Source organism: Palaemon carinicauda, chromosome 21 (genome assembly GCF_036898095.1).
Source record: "Palaemon carinicauda isolate YSFRI2023 chromosome 21, ASM3689809v2, whole genome shotgun sequence".
Taxonomy (NCBI): Eukaryota; Metazoa; Arthropoda; class Malacostraca; order Decapoda; family Palaemonidae; genus Palaemon; species Palaemon carinicauda.
Window position 1 is genome coordinate 127088236 of NC_090745.1, and position 13764 is coordinate 127101999.

General features: G+C 37.6%; 1 protein-coding gene across 3 annotated transcripts in view; it reads right to left on the reverse strand.

Annotated features, from left to right (window-relative positions):
* Positions 1 to 2378: 2378 nt before the first annotated feature.
* The window catches only part of mon2 (Mon2 homolog, regulator of endosome-to-Golgi trafficking), a 185045-nt gene continuing 173659 nt past the window's right edge, over positions 2379 to 13764 (reverse strand). For all 3 annotated transcript variants that reach the window (XM_068345406.1, XM_068345405.1, XM_068345407.1), the window contains 4 exons: positions 9069 to 9179; positions 8681 to 8876; positions 6389 to 6471; positions 2379 to 4114 (listed from right to left, as the gene is read on the reverse strand). In XM_068345406.1, coding sequence (XP_068201507.1) covers positions 3909 to 4114; positions 6389 to 6471; positions 8681 to 8876; positions 9069 to 9179 — 596 coding nt within the window. In that variant the 3' untranslated portion in view covers positions 2379 to 3908. The remainder of the gene's footprint in view (positions 4115 to 6388; positions 6472 to 8680; positions 8877 to 9068; positions 9180 to 13764) is intronic.

The window sequence follows — 13764 nt, forward strand, 5'->3', positions numbered from 1 at the left end:
AGTTCCAACCATGCTTTCAGATATCCTGCATTTCAAGAAAAAATATTAAAACTACTGCTATTGATTAAAAACGATTCCTTTTTTAAGTTTATCTGGATTTTCCTCCTTAAACATAAAGGAGATTCATGTAAATCTTAAGAATGGACCAAGTTTCTTACTACAGAATTATAATTTGACCATAAAGGTGTCACAATTTTTAGAATCAGAGAAAAAAAAAGTTCAAAACCAATGTTTATTGAGGATTCTAACTAATGGGTCCTGTAACAATAATCCAGCATTAATTTACTGTCCTCAGTTACCACAATAATAATGTTCCCCATTTTTGAAAGTAGAATAAATATACAAAGACCCTCTTATAAAAAAAACAATCCCAACTTGTAATAGAATTTAGTATCCATCAGAAACAAGGCACTACTTTGTAAAGTGCTCAGACTATTATTGAAATGATTATCTACAAAGGTCAAACTCACCCTGAATTTTCATTAATACAATCACTACATCAAAACATGCGTGGCGTGCGTCGACTTTTTGTCAACGAACTATACTACATTTTATCTTTATTTTTTAATCAGTAGTGGCTCCATAGTACATAATCAACAATATTCTATAACTTGCTTTCTACATAAGAATAAATTCATACCTAAATACCATAATACAAGTGGCAATGACTAAAGAAGTATACATAAAGGAGTATATCATATCTCAAATAGAATCTTATGGGACTACTCCAGAGAAGATCAAGTTGATCCTAAAAGAAACAAAAACTAAATATCATACGAGGTTAGTCACAAATACGGGATTTATGAATCCTTAAACACAAATGATCTGATATGACAATTATTCCTCTCTGTTCATGACAACAGATTTCATCTTGCCTCTTTCACTGAGACCATCAAAGATAAGCACCAAATATATGACAGAAACTAAATTTGACAAAACAAGACAGTTATACACTAAGCACATAACACCACAACTTAAGATTTGTTAGGGGTTTGTCTCTTACTTGCAGCTCGGTTATAATTTATGATTTGCATTTTGAGGGCAACATTTAGAACTAAAGGATAATAGCCTCTATTATATCCGCTTTTTGTAATATTTTTCCATGCTATGTTAATTTAGAAGCATTGACATTAAGGTCTTTTTAACCCCATACTTTTCACATGGTTATGTGAGACACTATTTTAATATGGTGTAAGGATGCCAGAGAACTTCAAATCAATTACTTAATAGGGTGGAAGTTCAGATACATGATATTAGATTGTAATATATCCTCTGCTGGTCAGACAGTGTACAGACCTTATCATCCGTGGCCTTAAATAGCGAATCTAGTAAATTTACTGAATTGAAAATATAAATTCCTATGTCCTTATTCTGCCATTTACTTGGTGGCAGTGATCACGTTTGTTATGTTCACTGCCTCACTACAGTAACTAATATATAGTAGTACAGATGCATGAAAATAATTCACAAGACTTGATATAAATATGCTCAAAGAGTACCCAAGATCCTCCATGAACTACATAAACTATATTAGAAGAATTTCTCACTGTTCTCACTTATTCTTTCAAGTAATAAATACATTCTTCCTCCTAGCCTTTATCTTTATCACTATACAGCTAGGCTGTTTAATCAGTTCCCTAGAAATGAAAGAGAACTTTTGCATTACTGTATATCAGTAAGATGATATATGTCCACAAAGATCTTCCCCTGACCCTGTTATTTACATTTTTGCTAACCTAACTATTTCTCTAACTACAAACATACCAAAATATTATTGTATTTTTTGTCTGTATGAAGACACATTCACGCTATTTCTCTTATCATAGTGAAAGAAAGAAGATAATATCTATTGTCCTGAAATTGCAAAAATGGATGGATGTGAAAAAAGAATAAATAGGGAGAGGATGGATAAACAGAAATAAACAAGATCAACAAAAGTTAAGTTAAAAGAAAATAAACTTTAAACAAATCCACTTACAGTGGTTATAACAATATACAGTACACATTTTTACAGATTGGCAATGTCGTTATAAACACGGGACGAGGAGGGATGCAAGATAAATAAAATAACCAATAAAGTTACAGTGCACAGTCACTGCAATAACCTGAATGGTTGATATGCAAATTCTTACAATTTTTCATTATTCTATGCAGTACAGTATGAGAGAGAGAGAGAGAGAGAGAGAGAGAGAGAGAGAGAGAGAGAGAGAGAGAGAGAGAGAGAGAGAGAGAGAGAGAGAGTTTTCATCATTCTATGCAGTACAGTATGAGAGAGAGAGAGAGAGAGAGAGAGAGAGAGAGAGAGAGAGAGAGAGAGAGAGAGAGAGAGAGAGAGAGAGAGAGAGAGTTTTCATCATTCTATGCAGTACAGTATGAGAGAGAGAGAGAGAGAGAGAGAGAGAGAGAGAGAGAGAGAGAGAGAGAGAGAGAGAGAGAGAGAGAGAGAGAGAGAGATAGAGATATTCAAAACTTTCATCAATCATACAGTACATTACCAAGCCTTCCAAACAGTTCATCATCTGAAATACTGTCATATAAAATTAATATACTAGATGAATGAAAAGCATAATGCAATAGATCCAATATTGGTCAGACCATACATCACATGAGAACTGGCACAGGAATCTGGATTCCATGATTAAGGGAGTTTCAAGTTATTGCAATCACACGGCAAAAAGTCAAATAATAAAATTTACAAATATTGAACAGGTACACATATCTCAACACTAAAATCAGTGCAGTTCTCTAAAATAACATGAAAAGTTACCTTGTGACTACAGGGTGCTAGTTATTCATTATGTTGTACTATAATTCATGGCAATTTCTGGTATGAATGCTACCAGTTTTGGCAAACAATGTAAAAATTATGCCATCCAATGAAACATGATTATCTTACATAGATGAAGAAGATAATGTTTAGGCTGAATAAACCTTCTAAAATAAACATATATTAACCCTATCACCAAAATCTAACTCCGTACCAAATCTATAAACGTTCAAAAAGGGTAAGATTGGCATCAAATACCATGACGCCCCTCTGTAAATCAAACTTATACTATGTCACTATAAAAAATGAGCACATGAAATATCTATTTGCCATGAAATATAGTAGAGAAAAGCCATTGGCATAAACTGCAAGAGATTACAGAGATTATGGTATCTATCACTCGACTGGAAAACAAGAATAAGTACTCCTAAACCAAACCAAACTCATCTCTAAACAAAGGACAGTCTGATTATCCAGGATTTCAGAACCATGTTATGCATAGAGACTGCAAGCCAAAACCCTTGGAATTTAAGAACATATCCTCATTATTTTAAGCCTATAAATACAAAAAAGAAACACCCTTTGTATTAAACAAGCATGGCTTAACAAAGTCTAAGGCATATCAAGTTTTTATTGCAAATCTCCAGACTTGGATATATCGAAAAGGTCCACTTTTTCTTCAGGAGAACACAAACACTGTTCACGAGATGATCAACAAAGGCTAACCATAACTAGATATTTGGAATATTTAATTTATGAAATGCACAATTTTGGTTTTATAGTTTCTTTGATTGCAGGAATACAAAATGTCTATAAGGTGCAAACTTGCACTTCATGTTTTTGCATTTGGCCACAGTACATACCCTGTAGAGGTAATTACATCCTTCTGGTGAAGCTTTTAGATCTAAAATGCTTTTCACATGCACATCATTCTCTCAATATCAAAATAAATAATCATTCACTTCCATCACAAAATCTGTAAATCATACAGCAGAATCTATCACTATCATTTGTCTTAACCAATGAGTGATACTCATTGTCACAATGATTCAATATAAATTGATGGAAAATATACTTTGTTTTACTTCATTCTTACAGAAGTCTTGAAATGATACCACCGGTCAATTAAATATTAGTTTTCTTAGGTCCCGTTTATCACACCCTTATGTGAGTTTTCATTAGAATCCACAGATGACGAAGTTGTTGGAGGGTGCAGCAACTGAGCGTACTGCAGGAGAACTTCCCTGAGTGAGCGCCAAAGCTGAGGGGTGCCACTATTACTTGATCCGCCAACTTCCACAAGATGTGGATAGAGACCAATAAGCTGGGCCCAAGTCATGCTGTCCACTACACAAGGAAAGACCATGAAATGTTTATTTAGAATCCCTTGAAATTCTTCACTATAAGAAACATTTACAACCTATAACAAAATATAACCCTGTCCGTATAATGCAATGCCAATATTTAGAAGTATAAATTTGGAATCTTAAATGGCATATACAGACAAGGATCATCTATATTTTTAAATAATGAAGTAGAAAAGAAATATATGATCAATATCCTCCATAATTATATACATTCAACCTTAAATTAATTTTATGTACTTACAAATGCTTTTAGAATGCAGCATATAGCTTTTTAATAATAATATATATCAATTGGAAAACGATAACCACGAATGTAGGATAATTATAAATAATGGGCTTGGAGTGTAACAAACCTTTACAAAGATGACCTATTTTTTCATTATGCTATAACTTCTTGACCTTCTTAGGGATTACTTGCTTGATTATTACATAGTTTAATATCCAGACACTCCGCAAACAAACCAATTACTTCCAGTCTAGCTTAAAAATTATTTGCTCTTTATGAGAAATATATTATGACCAAAGGATGATGTTCACAAAATTCCTTTAGGGGAATTTATAGCCAAGGCATAGCTTATATTGGTTGACACTTAGCGTAGTAGAAAATATGCACCACAATTAGTGGTGTATTACCTTCTTTATGCCGTATATAAAAATGGACCAGAGTGGGTTGTCATTCAATAATTATGTGTTAAATGGGCATTTCCAAATCTCAGATAGATAGTCACTTTTGCCATTCCTTTACAGTAAATTTCAGTGATTTTCCATTTACATTGATAAAATTACCATACATCATCAACTTTTTGTGCTGCTATTGTATTTTATTTTTTCTCTTCAAATGTTTATGCAAGCAGGGATCCAAGAAAATCTAACATCTATACGTTTCATGTATTTCTGGAATAGGTGCCTCTACCAAACTTGACAAAAATAAAAGAAAATAGTACAATTAGGCAGAGTAATAATCTTTAATGATTATCTACATTTCAGCTATAAAGACAATGGACAGTACTCAGTGATGAACGTAAGAGTTTTCTTTCTGGAAGACTCTAAACTCAATGCTACAAGGACAGTAGATTTTGAATCATCAGTAGTGTATATATACATAAGAATGCTCTAAATTTGATTATCAGCAACTAGAGTTTATACTGGTAGGATATGTTACTGTGAAATTGTTTTTTTTAATACTGTTTTGTATCATTATCATCATAGATATACTGGGAATCATTATGTTATAACTACAGACTATACAGAATACAGTACCATTATCTTTCATACTCAACAGTAGTGTTCTAACCTAAGATGTATATTATTATTATTATTATTATTATTATTATTATTATTAATATTATTAGTACTAACCAAGTTACAACCCTAGTTGGAAAAGAACTGCTATATGCCAAGTGAGGAAAGGAAATGTAAACAAACTACAAGAGAAGCCAAGAACAATTAAAATAAAATATTTTTAGAAAAGTTTAAAAAAAAACCGAGGAAGAGAAGTAACATAGAAAGTGTGTCTGAATGTACCCTCAAACAAGAGAACTCTACCCCAAGATAATGGAAGACCATGGTAAAGAGGCTATGGCAATACCCAAGGCTAGAGAACAATGGTTTAATTTTGAAGTGTTCTTCTCCTAGAAGAGCTGCTTGCACAATTGCAGTGCAGTAGTTAACCTCATGAGCAAAGAAGAATTGTTTGATAATGTGTTGTCAGGTGTATGAGGAAAGGAGAAAATATGTGAAGAATAGGCCAAACTATTTGGTGTATGTGTAAGCAAAGGAAAAATGAGCAGTAACCAGAGAGAGGAATCCAATGTAGTACTGTCTGGCCAGTCAAAGGACCCAATAACTTTCCAACAGTAGCCTTTCAACAGATGGCTGGTGCCCTGGCCAGCTTACTAGCCTTATATACATACTGTATATATAGAGATTTTCATAATCTTGTATAAGCATTTCACCAAATGCCATAAAATATCTTGGTACTTTTGTTTGTCCATTGTACAGATTATTGAGCTCTTTACCATACCTTATCAAACCAGTTATATCGTTACTGAAAAAAATTAATGGAATTGGCAATTTATATGACGCAAATATTGATTTGGGCCTGTTTAGAATTTATCAATGTTCAATCATTGGGATGCTGAAAGATCATATACTAAATATATTTTCCTACCTCAAATTTATTCTTTTAAATAAAATTGTCTGAAAAAATGAGTGCTTAGGAAAAACAAAATGAAAATAATAATTGTTAGCTTACCTTTTTCAACTGGTGCTTTCTTTAAAGACGATAATAATGTTGCAATTGCCTTTAAGACAAAACTTATTTCGGCTATTCGGTGTCTGTTGGGATAAAATTACACACAAATTTAGACTTGATATAACAAGATTTACCAATCAAATCATTCTTACATTCATACTCGAGACAAAATAGCAGTAATGTATACTGTCATGATTATTCTATACCTAAAAGACTATTAACACTAAGTACATTACAGTATGTATTAACACTAAGTCATTACAGTACTGTACATGAAACTTATATGAAGTACTGTACTTTAATCCCTATTATTATCATCATAAGATAATACACTTTAATCAGACCATCCAACCCAGATTTTGTCATATAGTTAGTACTGTACAATTAGTGAAAAAAAATTCTTTTAAATCCAACTTATAAAAAAAGGAAGGTGGCGATTATATTTACTACTTTATATGAAGTTGACCTGATAGTAAAAGTCAATTGTAGGACCTCTGATAAGTCTCAATAAAGAATTATTAGTTACATTTATTAAAATGTATGATTCTTCCATACATTGAAATCTAAATACCAAATCATTTATAATGACGTAAAATAGCTTTGAAAAGTAATTTGTATTTTTCCCAGCTTTACAAAACCAAGTCCTTTAAAATAAGTACGTCTTCAGCGGTACTAGCATAGCTATTGAACCACTAACAAGGTAGTTCGTTAACAACAGGGGATGAGAGGAGGAACCCCACTCACCTGTATGTCACATAGTACTGTACCCACTTTTATCCTTAAGCCTAGGGCTAAAGAGGGTTGGTTGAAATTGGAAATTTAATCTAATGGACTCACGATTGTAACACTAGGAAAAATAAAATTTACTTTTACATTTTTTTATTTATTCTTAAATGTATAAAAACCTCTTGTCATTTTGAATAGGGAGACTCACTCATTGGTGGGAATAAGTTCCCCAAAACCAAACTGAAAGGTTCTTTTTTTTTATCCTGGACATGTCATCCTTCCTGGTCATGTACATGACCAAACTAGGATGAGGAAACCCTCTCTCCCTAAAAGGAAGATGGGGTCAGCAGTGTTTAACCAGGTACATCAATACAAATGTTTGATAAGACACCGACCAGTCATCCCTCTTGCCAAAAGGATGGAGAAGCGTCTTGACAGACACAGTCTGCAAGAAAAGTGCTTTGTCAAGCAACTCACCAACACTGTATCAGATGTCCAGTCAGCGTGTCAATATCAGATGTTCAGTCAGCATGTAACAATTGCGGTTACTGCATCCTTTCAGAAGGAAAACAGGAAAGAGGTAGAAGATCCAGTTATTGTACCTTTTCTTGAGACTTATACCAAACCAGTTGCCTTAGATGATATGCATACTAAATCCAGTGAGGGAACAGGTAGTGTTACACAAGTATTGGTCTACGGGGAATATCTGTAAAGCACAAATATGGAAAGGTAGTCTAACACCTCCTGCAGACCCACCTTCAAGTATGCTGACAGGTAAACTGGAAGGCTAGTGACATGGCTACATTAGTGAGCTCTTGCTTCAGATGGCAGAGGTATGCACTGACCAAAGTCGCATCTGCAAGCAAGCAACTGGAAGTGTCTAGACACTTTTTCTTGTTCCAGCTGGGGCTAATGAAAAGGCAGCAATACTTGCTCAGGAGATGTCGAGTCCTCATCAAATAGCACTGGCATGTGCTGACCTAACACCACGCAACTTCTTGTCAACTTACATAGAGAGAAAGGATCCAGAAGGTTGTAAACTGCTCATGGTCACCCCTCCTCAAACGTAAAACACACAAGGTTTTGAAGGTTTGTAGACTAAAATGAAAAAACAATCACTTTATCACATGCTTACTTTTTGGTCTACTTCTGCTTACAAGTGAGACCACTCATAGAAATAAAAACACTTACAACATTAATGTAAGAAGAAAAAAAAGAGCCATGCAATGGTGCGTCTGTACCACCTGTGGCCAAAGACATGAGTGGCTACACTGTGACAGGCAGGTGAGCTCTTCACTCACTTCACCTGTCATTAACCAAATACCTCATTAACGATTCATGGCCATTCCAGCGTTGATGAAGACAGATCCCCATTTTAAATAATGAAAGTTTTGTATACACATGGGAAAAAACACATTATACATCTTAATATCAAAACCAACATTTTACCGAAATAAAACTAGTGAATATTAACTGATAAGACAAATGATGCCAATTGTAATTCTGTACAGAATATACCTTCTCAAAAAAAAAAAAAAAATATTTCAACGATGGTGAATAACCAACCTTGGTAAAGGACATTTTCCGCTTAGTTTCTCATCTTCAACATATCTAACAAGAACCTCACGGAAACGATGAAGTAATGACGTAACTGCTAATTTGGTCGTTATCTGAGTACTATCATTGGTTCCTAAGCATCCCTTAATACTCTGTGACATGTTTCCATTGCTAGATTCTGTACCTTTACTGGTTCCTGCATTATCTGTAAGATCATGAGTTATGTAAAAAGTTAGATTAAAAAATTAAACCTTTCAATCTTTGCAGCATAATATATATATTGACCCTTCTACTAGAGCAATAAATGTATATTCCAACTAATAGTATTATTAGAGATTAGTTTCATAAGATAACAAGAGAGAAGTGACCAAAACATTTTTCTTATGCTTTCCCATACCTGAGTTGTCAAGTTTTACATCGAAATCTGTTGGAGTTAGCAACGAAAACTGCAAGAGTGTTTCAAAGCATGTTTTGGCAAATTCTTCTCTCAGCTTGAATCCATCACATTCTGAAACAAAATGTAATAATAGAGAAAAGACAAAACAATATAAAATGAAAAAAAGAAAAATTGATATATGGGCTATATTCTACACTTGCTACCCAGAAACTTATTTCATGTGTGGCACTTAAATCCCGTTTCAGCAAGAATTATAATAGCTAAAGTAGAGCTAACCTTCAACTGTTACTAACTCAACAGAGCTTACAAATTAGTGCCATAATAGAAACTATTTCTAATTTACCCTTATGTTAGTTGGGTGTGACTAATTTTAGACAAAAATAAAGATTCTTTTCCCACATCCAATTTCCATCCTTTATTCAAGAACAAATCCTTTAAAGGAGCCTTATGATTCCAGAAATGGGACTTCTGGTCTGTTTCCAATAATTTAAAAATGAAAAATGTTATTTTTATAATAAAATAAATTTTTGAATATACTTACCCGGTGATTATATACGCTGCAACTCTGTTGCTCGACAGAAAACTCTACGTTAAAAATCCGCCAGCGATCGCTATACAGGTAGGGGGTGTACATCAACAGCGCCATCTGTCGGGCAGGTACTCAGTACTCAATGTAAACACAGAACTCAATTTTCTCCTCGGTCCACTGGGTCTCTATTGGGGAGGAAGGGAGGGTCCTTTAATATATAATAACCGGGTAAGTATATTCAAAAATTTATTTTATTATAAAAATAACATTTTTCAATATTAAACTTAGCCGGTGATTATATACGCTGATTCACACCCAGGGGGGTGGGTAGAGACCAGCAATAATTGTTTACATTATTATGAGCTAAGGATTTTTTATTTCATTTTAGCAGTTATTCAAAATAACAAACATAAAATAAATAAGTACCTGGTAAGGAAGTCGACTTGAACAATTACTCTGCCTTTTTAAGTACGTCTTCCTTACGGAGCCTCGCGATCCTCTTAGGATGCTGAGCGACCCCTAGGAGCTGAAGTATCAAGGGTTGCAACCCATACTAAAGGACCTCATCAAAACCTCTAATCTAGGCGCTTCTCAAGAAATGACTTTGACCACCCGCCAAATCAAGTAGGATGCGAAAGGCTTCTTAGCCTTCCGGACAACCCAAAAACAATAATAAAACATTTCAAGAGAAAGATTAAAAAGGTTATGGAATTAGGGAATTGTAGTGGTTGAGCCCTCACCCACTACTGCACTCGTTGCTACGAATGGTCCCAGAGTGTAGCAGTTCTCGTAAAGAGACTGGACATTCTTAAGATAAAAAGACGCGAACACTGACTTGCTTTTCCAATAGGTTGCGTCGATTATACTTTGCAGAGATCTATTTTGTTTAAAGGCCACGGAAGTTGCGACAGCTCTAACTTCGTGTGTCCTTACCTTCAGCAAAGCTTGGTCTTCCTCATTCAGATGGGAATGAGCTTCTCTTATTAACAGTCTGATAAAATAGGATAAAGCATTCTTTGACATAGGCAAAGATGGTTTCTTACCTGAACACCATAAAGCTTCAGACGGGCCTCGTAAAGGTTTAGTTCGTTTTAAATAGAACTTAAGAGCTCTTACAGGGCATAAGACTCTTTCTAGTTCATTTCCAACCATACGATAAGTTTGGAATATCGAACGATATTGGCCAAGGCCGAGAAGGCAGCTCGTTTTGGCTAGAAAACCAAGTTGTAGAACATGTAGCCGTTTTGGATGAGAATCCGATGTTCTTGCTGAAGGCATGAATCTCACTGACTCTTTTAGCTGTGGCTAAGCATACCAGGAAAAGAGTCTTTAAGGTGAGATCTTTCAGGGAGGCTGATTGTAGCGGTTCAAACCTGTCTGACATAAGGAATCTTAGTACCACGTCTAAATTCCAACCAGGTGTAACCAAACGACGCTCCTTCGTGGTCTCAAAAGACTTAAGGAGGTCCTGTAGATCTTTATTGTTGGAAAGATCTAAGCCTCTGTGACGGAAGACTGATGCCAACATGCTTCTGTAACCCTTGATAGAGGGAGCTGAAAGAGATCGTTCTTTCCTCAGATATAAAAGGAAGTCAGCTATTTGAGTTACAGAGGTACTGGTCGAGGATACGGATACTGACTTGCACCAGTTTCGGAAGATTTCCCACTTCGATTGGTAGACTCTAAGGGTGGATGTTCTCCTTGCTCTAGCAATCGCTCTGGCTGCCTCCTTCGAAAAGCCTCTAGCTCTCGAGAGTCTTTCGATAGTCTGAAGGCAGTCAGACGAAGAGCGTGGAGGCCTTGGTGTACCTTCTTTACGTGTGGCTGACGTAGAAGGTCCACCCTTAGGGGAAGTGTTCTGGGAACGTCTACTAGCCATCGAAGTACCTCTGTGAACCATTCTCTCGCGGGCCAGAGGGAAGCAACTAGCGTCAACCTTGTCCCTTCGTGAGAGGCGAACTTCTGCAGTACCTTGTTGACAATCTTGAATGGAGGGAATGCATATAGATCTAGATGTGACCAATCTAGGAGAAAGGCATCTATATGAACTGCTGCTGGGTCCGGGATTGGTGAGCAAAATATTGGGAGCCTCTTGGTCATTGAGGTTGCGAAGAGATCTATGGTTGGCTGGCCCCAGGTGGCCCAAAGTCTCTTGCATACATCCTTGTGGAGGGTCCATTCTGTTGGAATTATTTGTCCCTTCCGACTGAGACAATCTGCCATGACATTCAAGTTGCCTTGGATGAACCTCGTTACTAGTGATATGTCTAGACCTTTTGACCAGGTGAGGAGGTCCCTTGCGATCTCGTACAACGTCAGAGAGTAGGTCCCTCCTTGCTTGGAGATGTACGCCAAAGCCGTGGTGTTGTCCGAGTTCACCTCCACCACTTTGCCTTGAAGGAGAGACCTGAAGCTTTTCCAGGCCAGACGTACTGCCAGTAGCTCCTTGCAGTTGAAATGCATTGTCCTTTGACTCGAGTTCCATATCCCCGAGCATTCCCGACCGTCTAATGTCGCACCCCAGCCTACGTCCGATGCGTCCGAGAAGAGAACGTGGTTGGGAGTCTGAACAGCCAGGGGAAGACCCTCTCTTAGGTTGATATTGTCCTTTTACCAAGTCAGACAAGACTTTATCTTTCCGGAAACCGGGATCGAGACCGCTTCTAGCGTCTTGTCCTTTTTCCAGTGAAAAGCTAGATGGTATTGAAGAGGACGGAGGTGTAGTCTTCCTAGTGACATAAATTGATCCACGGATGACAGTGTCCCTACCAGACTCATCCACAGCCTGACTGAGCAGCGTTCCTTCTTCAGCATCTTCTGGATGGATAGCAAGGCTGGGGGCTGATCGTCTTGTTGTTCAGCAACGTCCTCATCAGAGGGTTCCTCATCTGAAACTGATGAGGAAACGGCAACGGAGTGAGTAACGTCTGGCTCGCTGAATCCGGTCGCACTGGTGGATGCGTGACGGAGCCGGACGCAATATCATGGAACTGCTGCACAGTCTGTGAACTGTCAACAACCATGAGTGCGCGAGGAAGCACAGCGTCAACCCGAGACTGTCTAGACCGTCTGGGTTGTGCAGTCAACACCCTACCGGGTTGCTGAGGTTGTCGCACTGTGTCAAAACAAGTCACCTCTGCTGGTTGTTGAACGTCCTGAACGTCAAAAACCACCTCCGAGCGTCGCTTAATGTCAACGTGCGGCTGGCAACCCACACTGGGTCGCATCGGTGGAGTAACCACCTCAACTGGCAGACGCGAGTAGGTTACCTCAGCGTCAACAGGGCGCACAACCGACCGGTTGGAAGGTTGTTGGCCAGAAGGTTCTTCTCCGCATTTAAGTCCTCTATCAAGGACGCAAGCTTGGACTGCATGTCTTGCAGCAAAGCCCATTTACGGTCTACGGGAGCAGGTGTGGCAACAGACGGGGTTAGCGACTGAGGCGGAACCGTTTACCATCCCTGAAAGCCTTGTTATGCGTGACATAATAGTACAGCAAAACTTCAAAGGCTCGACAACAGCTGTGAAGTTGACCTGTAAACAACTTGGAGCGTCTCCTGGCTAGGCGCCAGGGAGAGTCTACCAGAATTGAGAAGTCTATCTGGGCAGAGGCATGAACTCCCAAGCCGAGAACTTCTCTCGTGTCATATCAGACTCTCGCTCTATAAACCAGTTTAAAAGAAGGGAAAGCAAAGGCTGTATCCCCCAAACTCCTCCTGGTGAAAAACCAGTCGCCTAGCCAACGTAACGCTCTCTAGGAGAGCGAGAGAGCACTCACTAGCTTAAAAACAACGGCTTCGAAGTAGCTAGGCCTAGTGTAAGCTCTGACGTTTAGGCGAACGAGGAGCAGCAGTTACAACAAGATCCGGACGAAGATCCTTAAAAAAAATCATCATGATTTAATTAAAGTCCATAGGAGGCTAAGCAGCTTTAGGCTCCTCTCCATCTGACAGAGTCCTCAAGGGAATATCAGTAGGAGGGAGAACAGCAACTTCCTCATCTACAGGAACCTTGTCCGATAAAAGCTGAGTCTCTTACTGGTGCATTAGTAGCGGACCAGAACGCAACGTCATGTAACTGCTTGACAGTCTGTGAACTGCCAACAACTGAACTGTTAACCACAACAGGTGCGTGAGGACGCACAGCGTCCACTTGAGACTGCTTTGAC